The sequence below is a fragment of the Alternaria hordeiaustralica genome (genome assembly GCF_023758085.1).
Source record: "Alternaria hordeiaustralica strain BMP 2776 chromosome Unknown scaffold_21, whole genome shotgun sequence".
Classification (NCBI taxonomy): Eukaryota; Fungi; Ascomycota; class Dothideomycetes; order Pleosporales; family Pleosporaceae; genus Alternaria; species Alternaria hordeiaustralica.
Window position 1 is genome coordinate 314,929 of NW_026056793.1, and position 25,074 is coordinate 340,002.

Genomic DNA, 25,074 nt, shown 5'->3' on the forward strand with positions numbered 1-25,074 from the left:
GGTCTTCAGCTTCCAGATGTTGCGATGGCAGTCGACCCTCTGTCCCCGATCGCGCCTGCGCGCATTAGGGCCTTGCTTCTGCCCGTGGGTCGCATCAAGCGCTCGCGCTTCATAGCCTTTGTCGACCTCTTGCAGCAAGAGTCGCTGGTTCGACTGGGCGATATCAGCCCTGATCCGCGACCTGACCGGAGTATGAGCCCTCATGTGCCAAGTCAGCTCTGATGTTTGCTGATCTTGGCAACGATAGATATGTTCTCTCCTTTAGCATGGCCTGACGGAACTTTACTTTATGACTTATCGACTTCTATGCCATCAGTATCTCATCTATCACTGTCACCTTTCGAACAGTTCAGAGAGCCTCTACTGGTCATCGGAATCGGAGACGCGTCCGAATATGCCTGGCTGCAGCCATCACGTGGGACTGACGGAACCCCAAGCACGACATTTGAAGAACCCCCACCCGGCGATGATGAAGCCAATGCTATTCAATTTGGTATCGACGATCTCAGAGAACAGTTTCCTCGGGCGTATCTCCACAGCATCATGCTGTTTGATTCAGCAACCCCATCACGACATCCGCGCCTACCACAAGAGACACTCTTGATTCCACCAAGATCACAGCTAAAGACCACGACAATGAAGACTTTCATGTGCGATCTGACTGCAACCTTGCTAGCGGAGATGACCACTCTGGCAAAGTCCATACAGGCACTTCCTACTTTAGTTTCGCCCGCTTCTCAAAATGGCACAGCGGAGCTCACGCCAAGCTGGGCCGCATCTGACTCTACTTCGCAATTCTCGCGTCGCAACTCGCAAACACCAAGTGGGAGTAGACCGGAGTCACCCGTAGGAAATGCGCTGAAGGACGGTCACCGCGCGTCAATGCCTGTCTTGCCATCGAGTTCCGGAGGACCCCTGTCTACCGAAGACCCTAGGACCGCTTCATTGAGCGCACAAGGTACACGCACACCCCCGACAACCTTCGACGAAATTTCTGGTATCAATGCTGCCAATACGCTCCACCAAACAAACAGCAATCCCGCCAGGCCTAGCTCCGCAACCAAGAACGCAGCGGACCGCGTGTCGATTACAGGTTTTGGTTCCGGCGGGGTCGGTGAAAGAGCTCGAAACAAGGGACGCGGTCGTATTGGGATCGTGATCGGTACCTTGTACATGTGCGCAGGCCAGTGGGTCGAGGCTGTACGAGAGCTCACAGAAGCCGCGACAAGAGCACGTGCTCTAAGTGACCATTTGTGGCATGCTAAAGCTCTCGAACACATTATGGTCTGTATGCTCCTCTTTGCATGGTCAGGCATGGACTTCCAGGTTAGTCCAACTCTTACATGATGTCAGTCTGATCATCTTACTGACCATCAAGATACCCCCAATCTGCTATCCGACATCCGATAAGTCTGGAGGCAACAAGTCACCCACTCATACACCGTCGAGTAGTGTCTCTGACGTTTCGACTCCCGCCAAACCTCACAAACACGATAACGCACTGGACGCTCTGAACTCTATGCTTCCAGACATGGTCAACATGATACTGAACCTATATACCCGTGCGGCCAATTTCGCTGGCGAATCTTTGCCGCCGCTCGCGTTTTCGGAATGTGTAATACGCTTCTCCAAGTTGCTGGCCGCCATCAACTTGTCCGGAGGCTTTCTAGATGATGATGCATTGCGCCAGCTTGTGCAGAATACGCCATACAAGCAAAAGCCACGCCTTTCGGTTCCGAGGCTTAGTGTACACCCTACGCGTAATGATATAGCGTCTATGCTATTTCGTGCATTACCTGGACCAGCGGAGAGCTCGGGCATGAACTCCACAGACCGCGTCGTAGTACTTGCTGGTGTTGCCTCGATCTTATCGTCCTTGGGGCTACAACGCAAGAAAGCCATCGTCATGAAGGAGTTTATCACATCCTTGGTTCCTGGCTTAATCCAGGCCCGCAAGGTTGGTGCAGCAGAGATGGGAGTTCATCCAGCTGCTGGCCTTGCGGCTCTCAACATCGCAAGCGGCGGTAGCTCCGGGAGTGGCGCTCTCAATCTAGGCGAAGGCGAAGTCGAGAATGGGATAGAGGAATTCCTCGGCTTGCTAGGCCGGATATACGGGATACCCAATTCGAAAGGAAACATGCCCAATATTGGGATGCGCAGTCAGAGAGATGAGAACGCAGAAAGTGCATCGGACAGTATTGCTAGTCAACGCGTCGTTGACACCATACTGGCAATATCGTCTTTGCGCTCTTTCGGAAGTTTGAGTCTCAAGCTAGAGATATTACGAACGTGTCTGAGTTTCTGCGAAGCACTACCAGACTTTAATGGCGTCCTCCATTTCACTGCTCTCTTGCTTCGGGTGGCGGGTCCCGGAACAGCACCGAGACCTAATAGCACCGACGTGTTCGTCTCTCTTCCCCGAGATGAGCAGATCCGACTCTACTCCAATATTTCGAGAACCGTCACTGCCGCTAAGAAGCTTGGACTACAACATGTAGAAACAGAATACTGGGATGACTTCCTCGTGCGCGGGTTGTTCATCCTTGAGGAAATTGAACCTCTCCGATTGACTCAAAGACAGGGGATCGAGTTGAAGTCGGACAGCCAAGGAAAAGACGGCCCTTTTCTTCACAATGCCTGGCTGAAGAAGCCGCAAACAAATGCTGCAAATACAGTCCTGGTTGCGAATGAGCACTATCGCTTCGTCATAGCCATGCAGAATCCATATGAGTTTGAGCTTGGCGTAGAGTCGTTGAAGATAGCTGCTGAAGGTGTTGAGTTTGTCGCGCTGGAGGAACACTTCCTACTGGGCCCTTACAGGACTCAGAAGTTTCAGATCACAGGAACTGCGCGGACATCAGGGTCGTTGAAGATCATTGGATGCTACGTCAAGCTTATCGGCTGCAGAGAGCGGCTGTTCCCGATATTCCCAGAGCCATGGAAGCCGAAGAGAGAAGCTAAAATGAAGCGCATGGGCCTCAAGGCATGTTTAGGGGCACCGACATCCCGGCCCTCCTCGGCAATCGCACCATCCATCGACAGTAGAGCAACTTCTCAGCCAAAGCCAGAGTCTTTGACGTTTTCGGTAATCCCAGACCAGCCCGTCATTATCATTACCAATGTTTCGTTACCGCAGTCAGCCGTCATGGTGCTTGAAGGAGAAAGGAAACGATTTACTGTTACAGTGAAGAATACTTCGACTGAAACAACTGTCGACTTCGTCCACATCTCTTTCCAAGATACGGCGACCACTGCGATACAAGCGGCGACTTCCAACAAAGACCTGCCTGCAGCCGAATTGCATGAGTTGGAAGTCCAGCTCGCCCATCATCCGTCCTTGCGTTGGTGCAAGGATGAGGCCGAGGAATCACCGAGCATCAAGCCTGGCGCTGAAGCGCAGTTTACCATCGAGGTTATTGGTCGCACAAGACTGACGGATGCGACTATACAAATCGACTATGCCAACCTTGGAAAGAGAAGATCGGAAGTAGAGGAGCACTTCTTCACCCGTCAGGTATCCGCGCCCATCTCGATCACCGTCAATGCGAGTGTGCAGCTTCAGCGGCCGGACATAGTACCCTTATCCGGCGACATTGCCTGGTCTAGCGATGCATCCTCAGGCTCGCGCACTCAATCAGTTGACGAAGCCTCGCAATCGCGGTCATCTGGCAAAGCCGATGGTCATCTTCGCTCTTTCATCAGTCAAAAGCGGAGTGATGATAGCGATGAAGAGTACTGCATGCTCCTCTTAGATCTTAGGAACTCCTGGCCAAACCCGCTCTCGATATTGCTCCAAGCCCGAAAGCCCGTGGCTGACGGTAATTACACCAACGACTCATGGGACGAAGCGCATAGTGTGAACGAAGTCATACAACCGGGGCATGTCAGCAGGGTCGTCATGATCCTTCCAAAGGTTTATTTGAAAGCGCCACATGCGGCTGTACCATCACTCAATCCCGCCAACCAACGCCAATTCGTCGTCAGCACGAGCAAGATCTCCCCCGAAACAGAACGAGCGAGCCGAGAAGCTTTCTGGTACCGCGAAGAGCTACTCAAGATCGTGCGTGGAACCTGGACTGAGGATGGTAATGGACGTCACGGCGAACTGGAATTGCGCAGCATCCGCTTCACGCCACGCATGGTCGAGGCCATCAAGCTTGACGATCTCGCCATCAAAACGACCATCGCCTCTGACTACCCTGCAGCGGGCGACGAAGAAGCTGTGCGACAAGTCGGTCGCGCAAAGTTCGAGGTACCGATAGACGAATTCCTTACCATGAAGACGTTCGTCCGCAACCGAAGTCCACGTCCCATCTCACCGATACTCAGACTACAGCCTCACGTCGCTGGTCTGCCTCATAACGTCGCCCTGGATCTGGATAAGCGTTTCTCGTGGACAGGTGTGCTGCAGCGCAAGTTGCCGGTCATACAGCCTGGAGAGACGGCAGAGTCTGAGCTTGGTATTGTTGCACTGTGTGGTGGTACATACGAGGTTGGTGCAACGGTTGACGAAGCGGAGTTCATCAAGATGAGTGGTGGAGACGAGGACGATAAGAAGAACGATGATCAAATGCTGCTTCAGGGTGGCAATGTCCTGGGCGAGCCGAAGCTTCGGACGTGGTACATGACGGAGCCGTGTACTATCGTTGCGAAGAGATGAGGTGGAGAGGAGGTTAGACTAGATGGATGAGATAGATCTTATGATGCTTGTTTCACGTATCATTCTTCAGTCGACAACAGTCCCGTGATCACATGATGACGAGCAGCAAACTTTGAGCGAGGTATATGAGGTGACACTCTGAGCCCTTCTGACATAAGCCAAACCGCCCCAGAATGCCCAATTTACTTAGTCTACCTACCGAATTAATTACGCTCATCGCTTCGTTTCTCAGGGCAGGAGTCCTAGGTCTCCTCCGCCTCGTGAACAAAGAACTTCACACAAAGACATGGCGCAGCTTCTGTCTTCGTTTCCAAACCGTGAAGGTATCTCTAATTCGCATCAGCATACAAGCACTGAGCGACGCTACGTTATCCCCCGATATCGCCAACGAGATCAAGCACATGATCATCGGCACCGAAACCCTTGAACAATACGAACATGTACCTACATCATATCCCCGTGCTCTGCGTGCTATGATAGCCACCGAGGGCAAAGCCGTCGACTTGCGCATTTGGCTGCAAAACATCATCGTCCAAAAGCTGCCGAATCTGCGTACAATCACATTAGAAGACCGTCCCGAAGATCCAGACAGCGAAGACTACCGTCCAAGTATGGGAAGCGTGGAGCTCCTGCGAAGAGCTGGCGTCGATTTGAGCTTGAACGGACCATACGGTGTATCAATCTGGGACAATCCCCGTCGAGGAGACGATCGTTATGGTAGTGGATTTTCGGGTCGTGATACGAGGTCATCGGATTCGGGGGCAGGAGGAAAGCGATATTAGAGAAGCTTTTGACATGACGGATGGGTATACTAAAGAGGTACTTGACGCTCATCTTACGCAGATTACGGTGGGTGAGGATGGAAGTAGGTATCTTGTCACAGATGGATTTTTAAGCTTTGTGCAAGGTCTTCGCGATTATGCGCTAGGTAAGGGCATTTTGTTGGTTGAACGGTCGGCTGACGGGCAGTTTGCCTGAGCTCACAGGTGATGGAGGGCGTGGTTATCATCTCAACGGTCTGCGTTGTATGATTCTGAAGGAGAATGACATTGCGCGAGCTATCGCTATTCGAAACAATCGGTCGTCTCAAGTTCCGACCCCTCGGCGTCTACATGCCGCTCGATGCCTTCTGTTTGACCAGGTGACACGGTTGTACACGTCTCTACTGGTATACCACTGATGTCATCGCTCGCAGGTCGCGCTGGCGCCTGACTCGCTGTCGTCAATAGTCGAGTGAGCTCCTCCAATTTGGCCTTGACTTCTGACTGTTGTGCTACAATCCGCTGCAATGCTTCTTCGCCCCTGGTAGCTGAACTATGCTCTGGTCAACTAGGAAACGTAGAGGCTCACTGTTTACACTCACGAATTTGCCATCGAGACCTGAAGGGAAAGAACTCGTGATCGCAAGGTGTCTCTGTACCGCACATTTTCCAGGACCTTCTCTTGGACTCGATACCAGCGCACTAAAGTCGGAGATGAACCCACTGTCAATATCGTTTGCAACGCGTCTACTAGGTTCTTCGAGAATACCTGGTCCGCTGGGATAAGGCTACTCCAAAGGCCGAGGACTGTTTCTATTGAAGGACCCCGCATTGAAGTACCCGAGATCTTTGACCGTGCTCTTGCAGTTGTGAGATCAATACTGTCAGTATCGTGAAAGGAGGCCAAGACACTTTGCAGGCTGACCACGCTTTGATAGGTCTCATCAACCCCCTTCGCGTACATACAGTACATGTAGATAAATATTTCGGTAGCATTCAAATCCGCACTCAGGTTCTTCAATCGACGAAGATCGGGTTCGTCGCCTTGCTCCGTGATGTAACGTTTCCGGAGGTCTGATGGGTTTTCCCTGCTCATCCTCATCAAATCCTGGACGTTATCCTCAACCGACTCTCGAATGATCTCCAGTTCGAGTCTGCCATTGCGTAAAGATGCAATGCGAACATAGATGGACGCCAAGATGGCAACGGCGAAGGTGAGGAGGCCGGCGATGTTGGCGGCGATGGAAAGCGGGCTATCCTCCATCGGTATTAGCGTGGGTACAACCGTGCCGAACCAGGCGTTAGTTTGAATGGGCGAGGACCTGGCGCCGGCCGTGTTTGTCAGTCCTCTGGCTTCGCTACCTGGCCTAGTACAGCGATGAAGGAAGAGGTTGAAGGAGCCTGTTATCGACAAGGCTAGCATCGCGCAATGAAACTCTCCAGCTGACCCCTCCGCTGAAGTAAGCAGTGGCTGCATCGTGGCGTCCAACGAGGCTACCTTATCCTGCATGCACGCTCCAGCCGCGCAGCCTATGCCTGCTGACAGACACATCGCAGTCTTGCTGATATCAGTACCAGCATTGATGGCCTCGTGATTTCTTGGACTGACTCCACGCTTCCCGGTACATCAGCAGATTACCAGCCGCACAATAACCCACGGTGCCATACAGCGATCTTCATCATCGCCATCGTCATCATCGCCCCCGCAAGACGCGTCCATCGGGGTAGAAGCTCCCATGGGTCATTGTAGCATCGCTTTTGAACGTCCTGCTACAGGCTCTCCACCACTCATAGCCCGTGTGCGGAAACATGTAGTTCAAGCATTTGGGGAACCGCGCGCGGCAACAGCACATAGAAGCTTGCTCAAGGAGTTTTGAAGAAACGACTCAACCGCCCAAGAGTGCACATAACAGGCTTTTCGGCGAGCCCAATATAGTGGTGGAAGATGACAGGAAGGAGAGGATACCTAGGTAGGCTGACAGGCCTTTTATATCTCTTGCAAGCGAGCTCTGCCACATGTAGAGGACGATGCTGCATTTCGAGCAGTCTGGCCGCGACATCGGAATGCGTACAGGTTGTTTGTGAGGCATGTGGCGTCGCTACCACAGTTTTCGGCGCCCAAGCTCATGGGGTTCGTGGTACGTTGTTTGAGGATGCAGCAGGAGCGCGCATACGATCTTTGTGTGGGATTTTGAGGTAACAGTGCTGCACCAGTCATAAGATCTTTGACGTCTTTTTTTAGTAACCAGATTTCCAAGAGCGAAGTCCGGGAAGGAAGCAGAGACCCATGGTTTCTCGATGTGCGCAGTTTATCGTCGACGCCAGCAACAAAACATCGCGTAATGTTGCCGTTGTTTGAATATTTGTCTTTGATGTAGTTTCTGGCGGAGGACAACATTTCTCGCTCATGGCAGCGACGCCGATCGTTTTAGAAGAAGAGAGGACGAGCAGCCAAAGCACTCATGGCAGGTAATTGTTAAGTTTTGAGAAAGAGCCAGAGAGGCCATCCAGGGTGGGCCTGCGGATTTTGGAAAAGCCAACAAGAGCTTGGGATATAGAATGAAGAAACTCTCAGCGAGGGAGAAGCTTTTATGCACGCAGCGCTGGCGCTAATCATAGCTGTAGTCGCTGCAAGGTTCCAAAATTGGATCATGAGACTTCCATGAGATCGAAACGCGCTGGTCATAGCCGGCATCCTGGCATAGTTTGTTGCACAAGACCAGGACTCGCCATGGCACGTGATAATTTGGAATTTTAAGATGTGAGTAGAATGCAAGTTTTGAAGTCAAGCCGACAAGTTGGAAGGATATGTAAGCGTCGCCCACAGGCGAGCCAAGTCATGGCGCTCGACGCAGTTGGATTTTGGAAAAAATGTAGGAAGTTGGTTGATGTAGAAGAGAAGAAGCAGAGGACGCGCAGAAGCTTTTATATGCGATCCACCGTACCGCTGAAGTCATGTTGTATGCATCTTGGTTTTTCAGAGGCACACTGCTCATGTGTATACCCCACAGTCGTCTTTCGGAACTGGTCCTAGTTCTCCATAATCATAGCGTCGATGCTTTTGGCGACAACGGAAGAAGAGAGGACATAATTCTGTATGTCGTTGCTTTGAGAAGCGGACAAACGTCCATGCGTGCCAATTCTCGTGGTTTTGGTAAAAAATGAAGGAATTGGCAGGTAAAGAAGGCCAGGAAGGCACAACGGCAGAAGGTCTTTTATACCGAGCTTCCGAGGTGTGGATGCGGCAGATCTGGGCCCGCGAGATCATTGCCATTTCCTGGGATTGTTTTGGGAAGTAAACTCCGCATAACGAGCTGTCCCGTCGATTTTGAGTATGATGTAGCTGCCAGAGAACCACTTTTGGAGCGATCGCACGAGGAGAGGACCGAACAGACATTGGTCATGGCGAGAGCTTTTTTGGGAAAAAGAGCAGAAAGCACATGCATGGGAACGATTAACGTTTTGGAAAACCACAGGAAGAGTGTAACATAGAAAGCAACTCCCCAAGCCGACAAGAGAAGACTTTATAACCCCCCTCTCTAGTCCCGAGGACCGACATGGGTTGGCGACAATGAGTTTTGTCCAGAGGCGCTGCTCATCATCCAGTCACCCGTCCTTTTTGGTTCTTCCCACGAACACTGCGACATCGGGTATTCGCACATGTGGTTTTAGAAAGGCGAAAAGGAAGGACAGCTCATCGTGCGGGAACTCGGGGTTTTCTGGACGGGAGAAGAGCCATAAAAGGGAGGCATGCTTGTTTTGGAGTAGAGCACCGGAAAAAGAGGTGGTAATGAGGAAGGTCAGGAGTGCAGAATCGAAGATATTTTATAGCTGCAATAGCCTAATACCAGATCCTCTGCTCGCAATCATGGCTTCCTGCACTGGCGATTTTGATAACAACGGGGTTCTTGGGATAATGTATGGGCATGCGCGATGTCTAATCTCCAGAGCATAACCTCGTAGTCGTGAGTTTTTGAATGCTAGAGTAACAGCGACAGACCGCGAGCCGCAGACATGCCATGGCGACATTGCGATTTTTGGAGGAAGAAGCTCAGAACAGCCATTCAAGGAAATGGTGCCGTTTTTTGGTAAATCCCCGGAAGGAGTGGTGTATAGGAAGCAAGAAGAGAAGAGGGTAGAGAGGATCTTTTATATCTCATCTTCATCTCGTCTTCTCCCAGCCATGTGAACGACGTCACGGACTTTTCAGAAGTTTTGCTACTCAGCACAGCTCACTCCATTATCTGTATCACAACCTATTTTGGAGCCGCACAGTACCTCTCATGTGAATTGAAGAAAGACATTTGTTGTGGGGAGAAGGTGAAAGTAGAAAGAAGTCAACGCACTCAATCATCGAACTGGAGCATCGTATCATTGTTTCAGAGAGGGAGAAGACCGAGAGCCAACATTGTAGGCTCGTGTAGCTTTTTTGGTAGAATACGAAGAGGTCGCTGAGGCACCAACATAAGATGGGAATCGAGGGAAGTATTTTTGAATGCGTTGTTCTCGGTCGTGGACTCTCATGGATTGCCCTTTGAATCCTTTTGGTAGAAAGCACACAAGAAGTGTGGGAATAAAGAAGTGAAAGGAAGACGCAGAGGGGAATTTTATACGCCACCGCCAGCATCTCCACTCTCCATGGTTTGTTGGGTGAATATTTTGTATGCGCAGCGCAGGAAGCAGTGCTCTCCATGGCACCTTTTCCAGACCATTTGGATAACGATCACAGTCTCCATGAACGTGTTCCAGTCTTTTTTGACCGCCGGTAATAAAGAAGAGGGCAGCGCAAGCGCACATGTTCATTGTTGAATCGTCATTTTGAAAAAGAGGAGCAGAAGCCAACATACCCTTACCCTCAACATTTTTGGTATAAGAAGGAGGAAGGTAGTAGTTGTAGAAGACAAGAAGCCAGAAGAGCAAGAGGACGTATTTATACATCTCTCGTGTCCGGTCCCGAGCATAATGTCCCACTCCAGAGCGTTGAGTATCCAGCCAGCGGCACCAGTCTCACGGCTCATCATATTGGTCCGTTCGTATTTTGATTGCAACAACGATCGTCTTCCACATGAACTGTGTTTCCCAAGTGTTTGGAAGAAGCCGAGGCGGAGAACGCACATGAGTCGATCGTTACTTGCATTTTGAAGAAGCCGAGGCGGAGAGCGCACACATGATGATTGTGGCTTTCATGTTTGAGAGAAGAAGGCCGGCGCACACATCCCTTCTCCATTCTCGGTTTTGGAAAACATCCAGGTTGATGTGGACGATTTTGAAGAAAGCAGCGAGCCAGGAGAAGTGTTTTATACGCTTCCGACAGCCGGGCCAGAGGAACCATAATCGGATTTAAGAATGGTTTTGGAACAGCACAGTCACTGGCGCCATGGCATCAGTTTTTTGCTTTTTGTAAAGGTTCTTGGCGGAGATTCTTCTCATGGGACTCGGAGGTTGGATTTTGGGAAATAGGTATGGAAAGACAGGCGGAGGGCGCGCACATGAGTTCCGTTTTTCTATCTTTTGAAGAGAGCCGCCAGGGCAAACATGCGAGTACTCCGCGCGTTTTTTTCGGACAGAGGTGTAGGAAGATGTAGAATGAAAGAGAGGGAGGAAGCAACGAAAAGAGGGTTTATATACCCCCTAGCGCAAAAAGCCACAATCACATGCACCAAGCATCTCCCAAATTTGAGTGAAGCAAAGACACCAAAGTCTGATCATCATTGCATAATCCATCCGATCATCAATCTATCATATACCCACCCCGCAGTCTACGCAAAGAATGATGTAAAGAAAGAAGAAAGAGACTCCTGTAAATGCCCATAACCATCATGTATACTTCATGAAAGCATCTTAACCAAGCGTCAAAAGAGCCGTTACCATAGGGCAAGCATTAGGGAGAGAAGAACACAAACCCCCGAAAAGTAATGGCAACCCACCATCCATAGTAATATACACATATCGCAAAAACCTTCTTGTAATCAATCCCAATCAAACGACAATCGCTCCTAGTTGTTTGCCAGCGTAGGCGCGCGTCTGAGCTTGTAATCCGGGAGATGGTCAAAGTCATCTGTTTCGGAGTTGTATCGCCAGGCCTTGAATTCCACGCCGTAGGGCTTGGGTTCCAGCTGGTACAGCATACCCAGTGGGCAATCCAGATCGGCCACGTCCTCGCGCTTGAGGCCCTGGAAGTATGCCAGTAGCACGCGGGCTACGCTTCGGTGTGTGATAAGCAGGCAGTGGTCTGTCATGCGCTCGAGCTCTACGATAACGGGGCGGATGCGGTTGATGACGTCGAGGTAGCCTTCGCCGCCGGGGCCGGGGTATCGGTAGGCGAGCTTGTCGCGTCGCCGTTGGAGGTACTCGTCGGCGTACTTTGTGCGGATCTCTTCGTATGTGAGGCCCTCCATGAGACCTGCGTTCAGCTCGTCCAACATGCGCATCTGCTTGACCTCGAAGTCTTCGTCGCAAAAGTATTGCCCTGTTTGGATGCCGCGCTTGAGCATGGATGTCCAGACACAGAAGTTGCGTTGCTCGAGCTCGTGGCTGTAGTACGGGTTCGGAGGAGTGTGGTCGCCTGCTACTGGTGGGAAGTGAGTATTGGCCATCTTGTCTGCCTGCCGGACTGCCCAGTCCTTGCGCTGGGCCGCAATAAAGCGTGTCATCGCCTTTGCGTACTTTTGTCCGTTCTCGCTAAGGTCGGAGTCGCCGCCAATCTTTCCAGCCACGTTGTCCGCTGACTCGCCGTGTCTTGTTATCCAGATCATGCGCGGTGCGAGGTTGAAGTTGAGGAGGTAGTAGACGGCTTGGCCAGCGAGGAAGCCCTTGATCTGATGCGAGATCATCTTCCGGCCAACATCCACCATCTTGACGTACGGCATGTTGTTGTCTTCCTCGTAGTCGCCGATCGGAACGTAGTTCTTCTCGTAAATGGCCACGCGTTTCTTGAAGTCGGCCAGTGCCGCGACCTTGTCCTTGTCCTTGTAATCTGGGCCCGACAGCTTGAGGCGCATGTTGGATTCGAGCAGATTCTGGTCTCGGCATACGCTCTCGACGAACAGAACGTTGAGTTCTGGCCCGGCACGGTTCCGTATCCGCTCCATGATCTGCTGGCGCCGCGCGAGTGTGCTGTTGGTTGCATCAAAAATGCCGACAGAGCCACTGCCTTTCAGAATGTAGTCGAGCAGGTCGTCCAGAGTCTCCATGGCGCATTGCTCTCGCAGTGCCGCTGCCCGTTGGTTTTGTGGGTCGAAAAAGTCCGCCGACTGGTCCATGGACTCGTTCTCCTCCTCCACCGCCTCATTATTCGGTGACGGCGCCTTTGGGCCTGGCGATGTGACTTCGACGCGAGGTGGTGGTAGTGACGGACCCTCTTCGTCATCCTCCGCAATGGCCGTGCTCCCCCGGCGTGGGTCCGGCAGGTTCTGTGGGTCTACGGGCCCATCGTGCGCGGGGTCGCCATTGATAAGAATTTTCGCAGCGATTTGCGGCAGTGTGTCCTGATGTTCCTCGATGGCCTGTTTGACGGACGAAGAGACCCGCTCGAGGTTCGCTTGCGACAGCCGAAACCCACTGTGGCTCGCAGCTACTCTCCGCTTCTCTCCCACATTGAAAATCTTGGTGTCGTGCTGCAGCCAGTTCAAGTAGCGTGCCATTTTCTTTGTGATGTATGACTTGCCGCGCGCGGGCAGTCCGACCATGACGATGACGAGCTTGGAGCCGACATCTCGCTGTGCGATCTTGCCGTCGGGGGAGACCTTGGACTTGGTCAGGCCGGGGATATCGAGCGTAGTAGGCCGTAATCGCGGGGTTGACACGGCGGAGCTGTTGCGGGTTATGGCGCTGTTACGGTCAGTGAAGTAGGATGAGCTCTGCGGCGGCGCGTCTCCATACTCCCGCGGGCTTCCCGGAACGGATGGCAGTGGGGTGTCACTCAAGGCAGCGCCCACGCCGTCCTTCGTGACCAGAGTGCCATTGTGGTGTTGTTGTTGGACCGGGTTCGGTACAGCCTTTAGTTCGCCATTCTGAAGTGCGCGCTCCTTGAGAGCTTGCACGTTCTTTGCAGGCGCAACCGCAGGGAATCTGGGCTCAGCGGATGAGGCGCGCGGAGTGAGGTCGTTGTCGGTGTTTGTGTTTGGCTGCTTTGCGTTATCGAGAGGGATGGTGAGTTTGCTCATTACAGATCGGGCGTAGATGGAGTGGGAGCTGAGGCGGCGGTTGGTAGTCGAGGTGTTTGAGGAAGCTGAGGATCGACGGCGATGCGGTTGTATGCGATTTACAAGCTCGGTCACCATCGGCGTCGGGACTGCTTCCATGTTCGGCGTCATGCCAAGATGTCGAAATACTTATGTCAAGCTAGCCTGGCCGCTGCGCTAAGATAGCACCCAGGGCGCTGGAGGCGAGTCGCGGCTGCCGGTGCAAGACTGAGTTGGGTTGAGGAGATGTTTCAAAAAAAGTTGTGTGGAAGAAGGGTCTCTGTTGGAATGTCGGGTGGATTTGCAGAAGCAGGCTGATCGGGCCGTTGACCTTATCAAGGGCTGGCTCGATATGACTGTTCGGAGTCGGCCTTTGGTTGAGAGAACCACGGGTACGCCGCTGGAACTAGACCGTTGGCGGAGGACGAGTTTTCAGGAACGCGCGCAAACGCGTTGAGAAATGCATCATCGGCAGTTTATATCTCGCAGCCTGGTCGGTGAAACTGCGATGCAATAAGGCGCGACTTGTCTGCATCCCTCGCCATGTTACAGGCCGCTTGGCAGGTGCAGGTGTTCATTGCTCGAAGCGGACAAACCCCACAGTCCGACTCCGATAACCAATCAATCCACCACGCCTCCCAATACAGCTCGCGACGATGAAGAGAGCACACCTTTACTATGATCTGTACCCAGGTACAGGCCGAGTTAAGAACCAAAGTAGCCCTGAATCAAGCCATGGTTCCATTGTCGTGTGATGCTCCATTACTTTCAAGGTGTCTCGCACTCGTCCGATGTCGACCAGTTCGTGGGTGGACCCAACAACGTCAGCGTGCAGCCACCAACTCCACAATTGTACTGTATAGGCCAAAGTCCTTGGCACACATATACAGTACACACGCGACATGTATTTCCCCAGATTCCGAGAGGCCTTCCAGACGCGCCTTCCGTATCGTGGGGATCCTGAACCACCTGCAACATGCTTGGAGCGATACCACGCTAGCCTTGTCACCCATGGTGAAATTGTTTGTCGAAAAGCAAAAGGTAACTGTCACGTCCGAGGAGCAGAGTCGGGAAGTGACTATGTCGTAAGCTTCAGCGTCAGGACCAGCAGGCAGATGTACGCTGAGACGCTCAAGGCTGTCAACACAGACACCACATTGCCGGATGTTCGGAACTTCTTCCTGTGCAGGCCATCCTCACCGACTTCTGAGAAGAACTGTTTGTTTCCTATTCGCTGTCAGCACCCGCATTCTCGTCGTCATACATCCGCATGATCGTTCCCAACTGACCTTGTTGTCGCCGGAACAAACTGATGAACAAGATGCCAGCACCATAGACAGCGAACAGCGCACCGATCGAGTAGAACTCGGCGGTGAAGATCTTTAGCACGACAAGCGCAAAAGAAAACTGGCCGATTGCTGTACGGACGTAGGCGCCTTCGAATGTTCGCTGTGCTGCGCGGATTTCAACCAGCTCTGGACCAGTCAAGATGACTGAGCGTGCGCGATGTAGATGGAGACGATATCTGTCTGCTGCGTGACGGCCCTGGACGTTGTGAGCGCTGGACACTTCTTGACGAAACATGCAAAGATCCTACCTCGAACATGGTGACTGTTGCAGGTTCACCAAGGTGTGGAAAGATGGCAGTCAGTGGTGATGTTGCTATCCCGGTACTACCTCGGGACACAACTGGGTACGCGATGGATAGCTAGAGGAGCCGGGTGACGTAGTGGGGTAGGGAGTATCCCGAGGTTCAAACGACAACGCGTCGAGCAACCCGCCAGTACGTGTTTTCACTTCCACGACCTGTATATTCAAGTCGCACGATAATAAAAGTCGGACTTCATGAAGATGTCTCGTTCTCGCGAAATGTCAAACGCGGTTAGTTCTACACAAACGCGTTAGCGCGCCTTCCCAAGATGAAGCTCCAGCGACTGACGTTGCTGCAGGGTCCAAGCACCTCCGAAGTTGTTCCTCCGTAACCGTCCCCGCAACCACAAACAATGTTGCGAAAAGTTCAATCCGATATATAATCTCGCGAAGACACCGAATCCAAGTAGAATCGCCATCCCCTTTCAACGAGAAAGCGCTGCATGCGACTTGGCGCCTGGCGAAACTTCACGCAGCGCGTCATATTTCCTTCTGTTAGGACCAGCGTACGGTATGTTCTTATTGCGAGTGCTCGACAACGCGACTTGTCATCACTTTGTAACTTTGGTCTCTAATTGACACGATTAGGCACTCGAACGACCGCCGAACCCGCTTTACAAGCCCATTGTCTCGATCGCACGTAACGTTTGTACGCCCATTTCCGCCCTGGGACGACTACCCTGACACTCGTGTCAACGAAGAGGGAAGAATGGGGAAGTGGAACTACTACGGAGTAAAGGTCGGGCGCAAACCGGGCATCTATACGGATTGGCCGAACACAGAGGCCCAAGTCAAGGGCTACAGTGGTGGACTCCAACAGGGCTTCAAGACCCGAACGGAGGCTGAGGAATACGTCTACGGCCCCAATGGACGTTCTAGTGCACCCATAAGCCTACGAGGAGATCTTTCTGCGTCTGGGTCTCCGTCGGCGACAGGCAATCTGGACAGGAGTAGGGAGATATCAGAGAGTGCGCCCAAGCGACAAAAGAAGGAGAACGCACCACCGGCATTGATTCCAGATCACCAGGAAGCCAGGATTGAGCCCGGGTACGGCCCCCTTCCGCCAGACGCAGTAGACGGTTTCGACCCGAATATCAAGCTCGACGAGCTAACAGGCAGGATCAGAGAGAAGACGGAGGCGGAACTTGGCAAAAGGAAGAGACAGCCCATTGGAGACGCCAAAAGCCCCGTTGTGGTATACACTGACGGCGGTTCGCGGGGCAATGGCAATGCTGGCGCCAAAGCCGGTTGTGGTGTCTACTTCGGCCCACAAGATCCCAGGTTCGTGTGGTGCCCAGCATGTTCTGTACGAGAGACAGCCCACTAATATCAATGCAGGAACGTTAAGGAACCTCTAAGGGGTGATCTCCAGACCAACAACCGAGCCGAATTAGTCGCAATATCTCGCGCGATCGACCACGTTCCCATCGACCGCGACATGGAGATCATCAGCGACTCCAGATATTCTCGCGACTGTCTCACACAATGGGTCCCAGGCTGGGAGAAAAAGGGCTGGAAGAATTCTCATGGCAAAGATGTCATGAACAAGGAAATCATACAACCCATCCTGGCGAGGATACGAGAACGCGAAAAGGCCGGCGCCAAGACCAAGATCACCTGGGTCAAGGCCCACGACGTCAATCCAGGCAACATCGCAGCCGATAATTTCGCAAACCAAGCTATGGACAATTGGACTGTCGATCTTGCGTCCGGGAACACATTTGACATGTCAGAAACCTTGCGGACGAAGTACAGAAACCCTAATGATCCGCCATCACCAAAGCAAGAGTATGATGTGGAAGAAATGGAGGGATATCTACGCCAGCTTGCAGATGAGGACCTGAATGGACTCAGTGATTATCCTTCAGCTGAAGCCGTTAATCAGCCTTCGATTGACGTCGATCAAGCTGCTGCTGCTTCGGCACAGGACGTCGACGACGTGTTTGCTGACCATCCAGCGTTCGCATCGAGGACCAATGGAGAGGAGAAGGAGACGGAACGGGACTTGGCATACTAGATACCCGCCAGCTGCCGAATAGGCGGTATGCGGTTGGACTGCAACTAAATCAGTCAACCATGGTACGTGTACGAGAGATGAATCTAACAACAATACTTCTTCAACACCTCCCAAATCCTCTGCCCCTTCCAACCACTTCCAACCACTTCCACACATGCAATCTTGACATGGCCCAACCTCACACCATCTACCAACTCCCCGCCACTACCACCACCACCACACCAGGCCACAACGCAATGTCTCACAAACCCGAACCCATCGTCCCAACACCTCCCTCACGCCTTTCTACACTGACGTCCCATCTCTCCACCTTCCTCTCCGAAGCAGCATACTACTTCTCCTGGTACATCGTCATCGCCATCGTATTGAAAATGCTCCTCGTAAGCATCGCGGAGGTTATCTATCGCCTTCGCTATTGCGCACCACAAGGCTTCCTTTGGAGAGCATGCGGGGTGCCTCTTCTAGGATTAGTTTTCGAATGTTTCTTGAAATATGTATGTGCCACGGTATTCTGGTGGATGCTGGAGATTGCTTGGGAGGAATGGTGATGAGTGGTGGTAGGCGTGAGGAGCTGGATTCGGAGGTTTGTGGTGAGTGTGTCAATGCGCTATGCTATCATCTTGGGTTATTTGGAGGGAATATCAATCTGGGTACTTTGAGTGGGTCGGTGTACGCGGGGCCGGAGGGAGGTAAGTGGACGCCTTTCATGTTCTAACATCTGTGTACTACCGCGATGGCACGGGTAGTTGATGGATGTACGGGCTAAGCACTCCAAGCATCGCACGCCAAGTTCGGAAGACGGCACTGACGTGCGAATGGGAACGAACATACTCCCCGGATCCCATTCCGAGTCCTTCGCCACAGGCTAGTCAAGTGTGTCTGCACTCGGAAGAAACGGCTACTAACACTAATTAGGCCACCCACCATCATCATCATTGTCTATAATAATGACCTGTCTTCGCCCCGCTCTATCCACCTCTCGAATTGAGTCTCACGTTCCAACGCACCATCAGTTCCCTCAGTCTTTGTCATCTCGTCCATTACATTATTGAATGAGGTATTCAGTCATCGTGTACGTCTTTTGCATTGTGGGACTCACTCCCAGTAAAACAATATACGACCACCTATATCTCCTCTTCACCGGCTACGCTTTCCACATCTACTCCGTCCACACCACCCAACACCACCGGTTAAGCATGCCCGACAACTTGGACCAATCGCAAGCCCATCTATCCCAATCCGATTCCCAGACCAACTCCAGCAATAGCAGCATGTCCACCACCAACGATGTCAAACAACACCGCCGCTACTCGCGTTGGTGCCGCGTGCTCGGTGTCACGCAAGTCGTGCTGCAGACTGTGTATCTGGGGTTGAACTACAGGCTTAATGGGCATCTGACGGGTCTGCAAATGACGACCGCGGGGTTGTATATACTGGGTGCGGCGCTTATGGAGGTTGATTTGAGGAGGAAGGAGAGGGAGTTTTGGAGTATGGTGGAGAACGGGGGGAGGAGGGATGTCGAGAAGGGGAGGCTGGCTTGGGAGGAGAAGGCTGTGAATGGGGAGAAGGAGGTGAAGGAGGAGGGGAGGGTTGATGCGAAGACGGGGTTTTTGGGCGAGGGAGCGGAAGGGGGAGAGGAGAGATACAAGGGTGAGGATGGTGGTGAAGAGAAGGTGGAAGTAAGGGTTGAAGAGATGAAGGAGGGCTCTGAGATGTGAGTTGCGACTATGGACCTCTTCTAACGAGGGATGCTAGACGCCTTCGTCGTACAACCTAACATCGCCTTAGTTTGAAGTTTCCTTATTATCATGTTGGCCTACTTCTCTTCTTTATCGCTTGGATGATCCACTAGAAGCTAGTGGCAGTTTGCTCATAATCAAAGTCAGGTGTTTGCGCATCAAAGCGTCTTACACTACAGCGACAAAGCGTGTAGGTGCAAGTAAGATGCATATATGAGTTGACATAAGACGATTGCTAGCGTCGTACATCAAACTTTAGGCACGTTGATTGCGCAATTTGCTTAGAGTTTAGCAAACGTGTATTTAAAAATGAAATAAAGGGCTTACAAGCTCAGCGCTATGAAATTCCTAGACTGAGTGGCATATTACCTAACTTCGTCCTAAAACCTCTATACCCACTCTCAACCTTTACACACACTTTGCAACGTCGTACCTCAACACCGCCACCCCAAGTCCGCGATGTGCCATGCATTCGAAACCATCCTGTCAACGAGCTTCTGGTATACGATTCTCGCGATCGCAATCATAGCCTTAATCCACACGCTTGTAGCCATCATCGCCCTCTGCGCATACGCATGCAGAGTCGAAGGCGGCGTTTGGATAGTTCTTTTCCTTGCTTTCATGGTTCTTTGCACGTTTTTCGGTGTAGTGTTCTTCTTGTTTCTATGCGGCATAGATGTTTTGGGGATCGATGAGGCTGGGCCGTGGGTGGACTGAGTTGGCTCCCAAGGTTGGCAGGAGGTGGTCTTTTGGTAGCGAAACCACGTGGAAGTCGACTGCGCCCTGCGCGAAAATGAGAAAGATTTCAATTCCATGGTTAGGATGACGATAAACTTTGGTTGCAGACTGCAGTCTCTAGGCTGCTCTCTAGGTACGATTTTTATAAATGCCTCCAACTGCTAAAGCAACATCCTCCATCTCATCATAGATACGCACCCTCCGCATCAACTATCCAGACAGAAAGCATTTCAAGATGATGTCTCCAGCAGCAAAATTTGTGCTTCTTTCAACACTAACAGGTGGCATCGTCGCGACTTCCTCTCCAACGGCAACTGCTCTCGGCACTCGTGGACTTGCGTCCGTTTCAACCTCAATGCCAACGATTTCCACACCGACTTCCACCTACAAGATTCCTTTCAAAACTGGTCATGGCCCAGTCGTAATCTCAACCTCAGTCCCTGCATTGACACTGCATGACCCCAAACTCAGCACACCAACGCTTATATCTTCACCAACAAATGAACCAGCGTCATAGTGCGTGAACCCCCTGTCATGCTAAACACTCTCTAAATCTCATCGCTAACAGTTACAGTCACAACATCTGGTCCAGCAACGAGCACCAACCCGAACGCACATTCCCCCGCCACATTCCCGGCGAAATCAGTTCAAGGGAAGGTAAAATTGAAGGCATCACCATCGATACCATGTACGACACCGACTGTCATGGAGACGATGGAGATGCCCACATCTACTTCACCATCGCATACACCAACGGCACACTCGCCTACGACCCGCGCGGCCGACCTGGCCTCTTCGCTTTCACAACACCCTGGTACATCTCGTACCCAAAAACGCTGCGAAAAGCCATCTTCAACGACGCAACCCCGTATCGCTCCAAACAAAAGTCCGAGGACTGCAAGCACGGCCACTGTTTCAGTGAGGTCCTGCCGGGGTTACTGTATAACGACGAGCCTGTCAGATTGAAGCGCGTCAAGAACCCGAAGACGCTGAGAATGTCATCAAAGACGTTTGATATCGATCGGGACTACTTTGCGCTTGGCGAGTGTCACTATGACGACAGCCTACTCGATATCTGGAGGATGAGTGTGTATCTCGGTAGGATTGGATACTATATCCACGGCGCCAACATCCCACCTGCTGTCATCGACTATGTGGAAGATAGAGTACGAACGACGTATCCGACGCTGGAAATTTGCCTGATACTCTGGGGGACACTTGGTGCTATTCCGACTCTCATATTCGTCTTCATTCTCCTAGTCTATATAGTGATTGTGGCAGCTGCGTTGCACCATAATGTGCCACAGATGTGGGCTTCTGCTAAACGTAGCCGTGAGGCTATGTGGAAAACTATCACCATGGCGCCGGGTAAGGGATGGGATGCGGTGAAGGGACGTTGGAAGAGAGGGTTCAGGCGCCAGAGGAGTGTAGTCACGCCACCGAATACGGTGCAGTCGACGGTGGATGAGCAGCTGCCGACTTACGAACTTCCCGAGTGGACACCTTCGGAACTTGCAAGGCCGCCGAGTTATCGTACGTATGATGGTGGTTGCGAGGGGTTTAATGCTGTCTGAGAGGTCTGGAGGAATGGAAAAAGTAGAGATGTGTATGATGAGTTTGAGGGAGATATACTGGATAGCATAAGAACGTACATGAATTGAGATCTTTGTCACTTATACTGCACCATGCCGTACACGACTCACCACAATACACCCTCAACGCATCCCCAAGGGCCCTCATCACCCCTCCACCACCCCAACAACCCTAACCTTAATCCCCTCACCCCCCAAATCCGGCATCCCCAAAAAACAATCATTACTCGTCAGCACATCCCTACTCTCAACCGTATCCCACACCTCCATCCGAAACCTCCGCCAAATCATCGCAAGCCCCGTATACAATTCCGACGTAGCAAGATTCATACCCAGACAGTTTCGGCTCCCGCGCCCGAAAGCAAAAAGGTAGCGCGTAAGTTTGGGGTTTTGTATCCACCGCTCCGGACGGAAGGCGAATGGGTCGGGGTAGATGGCAGGGTCGGTGTGGAGGAGGTAGGAGGATTGCATGATGGGGGTGCCGCGGGGGAGGGTGTAGGGGCCGTATGAAAGGGATTCGCCAGTGGGGATGCGGGGTTGGCGGGAGGAGACGCCGTGGGCGGTGCGGAGGCCTTCGTTTATTACTGCGGTCTGAGATGCTGGTTAGCATCGTTTGGTTTCTTGCATGGAGTGTACGGCTTACCAGGTATGGCAGAGCTTCTAACTGGGGTAGTGAGACTTCATGATCTACCGTTGGCATCACAGTCTTCAGTTCCTGTCTCAATTTCTCTCCAACTTCCGAGTTCTTGATCAAGTAGTAGGTGGTAACCGCCAAAGTCCTTGCCGTCGTCTCCGTCCCCGCACCAAGGATAACACTAGCATCCGCCGTCAACCGCTTAGGATGTTTCTCTTTCTCCGGAAGTTTGCAACCAACATCATCTCGTACATCATGAAATATCGTGCGCCTCAGATTCTTCGTATCGCCATCGCCGTCCTCAAAGTTCATAATGCGTTCGATTCTGCCTAGCGTCCTGAGACTGAAGGTGTTCACTGTGGCTACCCCGGGGCTTAGTTTCTCGACAACTTTTGGCGGAAGATCGAGCATGAAGTTCATGATAGTAGGGAATTGGCGCGCAAATGGCTCAATCTGAATCCCGTCGTGCATAACTTTGAGCCAGATTTTAGCGTAATCGTCGTGGTCTAGGGCTTTGATCGATTCGCCGAAACAGTACTCGGAAATGGTGTCCATGGTGAAAGCGGCGTATGCGTCGTTCAGGTTCACGACACCGGCTCTGGGGTCTGTCTTTTCGAGTTCGCCTGCGAAACGATCCATAAGCTTTTTGGTGTTGTTCACGACGAGCTCTTCGAGAGCTTGGACCGAGCGCTTGCTGAAGAAAGGCGCTAGGGCGTTTCGTCGCATTTTATGCAAGTCATGGTCTATAGTGTCCAGTATCGCGCCTTCCCAAGACTTTGCACCGGTGTGAAACGACCAACTACAACGATCGCGTTTGTGACTCATGCCGGACGCGTAGATCGTATCGAAGTAGTCTGCATCATGGATATGGACCTGAAGAGGATTGATCCGTATGATGGGCCCTGTTACTGCGGTCAGAGCCGTAAGGCAGACAATAGTGTTCATGGCGCACCGTATTCTTCATGTAGCTGCTTGATCTTCCACAAGTACTGGAATTTGTGCGGATAGATCTCATAGTAGAACTCGTACCAAAATGTGAACGCGGCCAACTACACAGCGTTAGTCAGGCTTTTAAGTCTTTCCTAGAACACGTTGTCCTCTAGCACGTACCTTTGGCCCAGGAATGTGTGCTAGAGGGTGGAAATACACCCTATACACACCGATGGCGAGCCAGTACAGGATCCATATTGCGAACAGAGATGCAACGGTTTCCTTCGATGCGCTACTCCGGACGAAATTCCATAGCTGGTCCATGATAAGTGCGGTGGCTGATGCGAGGGCATCGCATCTTCCGCGTGAGGGGGCCTCGGTAAGCCATATATGTACACGCTAGAGACGTCGCGCAGGTAACGTGACACAATACCATAATATTTTGAGACCCCGCTGTGTCAGCATGTCTGCAGGGTGGGATATGCAAGGGCGCCAAGACCCTGCACGCCGCTAGCGCTTATCACAACGCTGATACGCCATGCGGACTACACGAGCCGGCTGCATGGATTATTAGAGTTAAGATGATTGGTTGGCGGTAAGGGATGGATAATATCAGATTGACCAGTAACATACGTCCTTGTTGCTGGGTAATCGGGTACCAGCTGGTGTTGGTGTTCCACGAGATGGCACTAGCTGGCAGCCTTGGGCTGATCTCACGTGCCACAGCCTGACCAGCACTCCGAAATGTTGGCAACACTCTTGGAATGAGATTTGACGTCCTTCGTAGTACGCCCCAGGAGGTTCGCTCTCATGACACCCTGTGCACGCTCAGAGACTCATGATACTGCGCGTCTGCAAAACTGGCTAGCCAAAACACGGGCATCATCCTCCGTTCTTTTGTCTTTGGCAGCGGTTGTGTCATTGGACTAGACCATTCTAAGCCTGGCCGAAGGACTACGTACGCACCGATATCGTGCCCATATATGCTGGTTACTTCGTACGGTGCTGAGTCGATGATCACATGAGATCTTCGATGAGTTCTGTCCTGAGAGGCTGCTGCTCAGTAACGCTTCTACGACGAGTTCACCTGGAGGCACTTACGAGGAACATGTGAACACTCTCAACAAGATCTCCACCCGAGTGTCTCAGATAGACGGTGCATATCGGACGAGGACGTGACATCAAGTAGGTCGTCCCATGCGTGATGTCGATAGTGGCTTCGAACTTGAGAGTCGGTGGCACTGTAGTATTTCGATCGGCAGATATATTTGGAGAGCAGCACGTCCGATAGGCGCCCATATCCCGTGGACGAGCATGTTGTGCACAAAGAGCGAGGCCCAAGCCGTTTATAAGGGCAACTTCTTCCTCGACGACCTGAGCGGTTGGACGCGCAGCTTCTTCTTCTTCTATCATCCATCGCACCAGACCGAGGAGATTGTCGTCGGCGGCCGTTGAACCTATCCACACGTCTTCCTCAAACCATCCAACGATGTGACTGAGATTCGACTGGAAAGATCGGTCTTTTGATTTCCGAAGTCTCTGGCTGACTTGCAATTCGTGTCTCATGTACAGTGTTATGATCTCGAACATAATGCATCCGAACGAAAATATGTCTGCCGAACGTCCACTAGGTGCGAAACTCGCGACTTCTGGCGCAAAGTATTTCGGTGTACCTCGCTCGCCATTTTCGGAAACGCTGGTGGTGAGTACTGAGAAGTCTGCTGCCGTGCCAAAGTCGGTCAGCCATAGCCCATGTCGGGACAGTAGGATATTGGATGGCTTCAAATCTTTATGCTTGATATCGGATGCATGAAGAAATGTTACTGCACTTGCTATGCAGCCGATGGTTTGTTTGAGAAACGTTGCCGCCGGAGAGGTTGAGATAGCCTGGCCCTGGATTGGGATTCCAAGTGCGTGTAGCCGTGCTTTGCGATCGTGTTCATGCTCAGTCTCGTCTTCTAGCGGCTCGATTTTCAATTTGCTCCAGAAAGACGTTCGCATAACCAGCCAGTCTACGTCTTCAAGTAGAGTGGCAAGGTCGCAGGTTGCAACAGGCCACAGCAATAGCCCGAGGAACGGGCCGTGTGTGTATGCCCCCATCAGGCGGATGATGTGGTGATGGGAGAGTTTCTTGATAATCTTGATCTCGCGTCTCTCTCTTTTGTCTATC

The 25,074-nt window shown here is 52.0% G+C and overlaps 7 protein-coding genes across 7 annotated transcripts; 3 read left to right on the forward strand and 4 right to left on the reverse strand.

Moving 5' to 3' along the window:
- Positions 1-306: 306 nt before the first annotated feature.
- Positions 307-4,660, forward strand: J4E84_008407 (uncharacterized protein; the record flags this gene model as incomplete). The annotated part of the gene is made up of 2 exons (XM_049390981.1): positions 307-1,326; positions 1,379-4,660. The coding sequence occupies 2 exons, from the start codon at positions 307-309 to the stop codon at positions 4,658-4,660; spliced, it is 4,302 nt and encodes a 1,433-aa protein (XP_049241323.1).
- Positions 4,661-5,724: 1,064 nt separating this feature from the next.
- J4E84_008408 (uncharacterized protein) lies at positions 5,725-6,685 on the reverse strand (the record flags this gene model as incomplete). The annotated part of the gene is made up of 2 exons (XM_049390982.1): positions 5,725-5,974; positions 6,393-6,685. 2 exons carry the CDS (start codon positions 6,683-6,685, stop codon positions 5,725-5,727), a joined length of 543 nt encoding a protein of 180 aa, XP_049241324.1.
- A 4,732-nt stretch (positions 6,686-11,417) lies between these two features.
- On the reverse strand, positions 11,418-13,724 carry J4E84_008409 (uncharacterized protein; the record flags this gene model as incomplete). The annotated part of the gene is made up of 1 exon (XM_049390983.1): positions 11,418-13,724. One exon carries the CDS (start codon positions 13,722-13,724, stop codon positions 11,418-11,420), a length of 2,307 nt encoding a protein of 768 aa, XP_049241325.1.
- A 958-nt stretch (positions 13,725-14,682) lies between these two features.
- On the reverse strand, positions 14,683-15,210 carry J4E84_008410 (uncharacterized protein; the record flags this gene model as incomplete). The annotated part of the gene is made up of 3 exons (XM_049390984.1): positions 14,683-14,831; positions 14,894-15,149; positions 15,202-15,210. The coding sequence occupies 3 exons, from the start codon at positions 15,208-15,210 to the stop codon at positions 14,683-14,685; spliced, it is 414 nt and encodes a 137-aa protein (XP_049241326.1).
- A 487-nt stretch (positions 15,211-15,697) lies between these two features.
- J4E84_008411 (uncharacterized protein) lies at positions 15,698-17,271 on the forward strand (the record flags this gene model as incomplete). The annotated part of the gene is made up of 3 exons (XM_049390985.1): positions 15,698-15,765; positions 15,843-16,535; positions 16,593-17,271. The coding sequence occupies 3 exons, from the start codon at positions 15,698-15,700 to the stop codon at positions 17,269-17,271; spliced, it is 1,440 nt and encodes a 479-aa protein (XP_049241327.1).
- Positions 17,272-18,467: 1,196 nt separating this feature from the next.
- J4E84_008412 (uncharacterized protein) lies at positions 18,468-21,322 on the forward strand (the record flags this gene model as incomplete). The annotated part of the gene is made up of 2 exons (XM_049390986.1): positions 18,468-18,985; positions 20,323-21,322. The coding sequence occupies 2 exons, from the start codon at positions 18,468-18,470 to the stop codon at positions 21,320-21,322; spliced, it is 1,518 nt and encodes a 505-aa protein (XP_049241328.1).
- Positions 21,323-21,487: 165 nt separating this feature from the next.
- On the reverse strand, positions 21,488-23,228 carry J4E84_008413 (uncharacterized protein; the record flags this gene model as incomplete). The annotated part of the gene is made up of 4 exons (XM_049390987.1): positions 21,488-21,931; positions 21,984-22,876; positions 22,927-23,023; positions 23,085-23,228. 4 exons carry the CDS (start codon positions 23,226-23,228, stop codon positions 21,488-21,490), a joined length of 1,578 nt encoding a protein of 525 aa, XP_049241329.1.
- Positions 23,229-25,074: the final 1,846 nt, after the last annotated feature.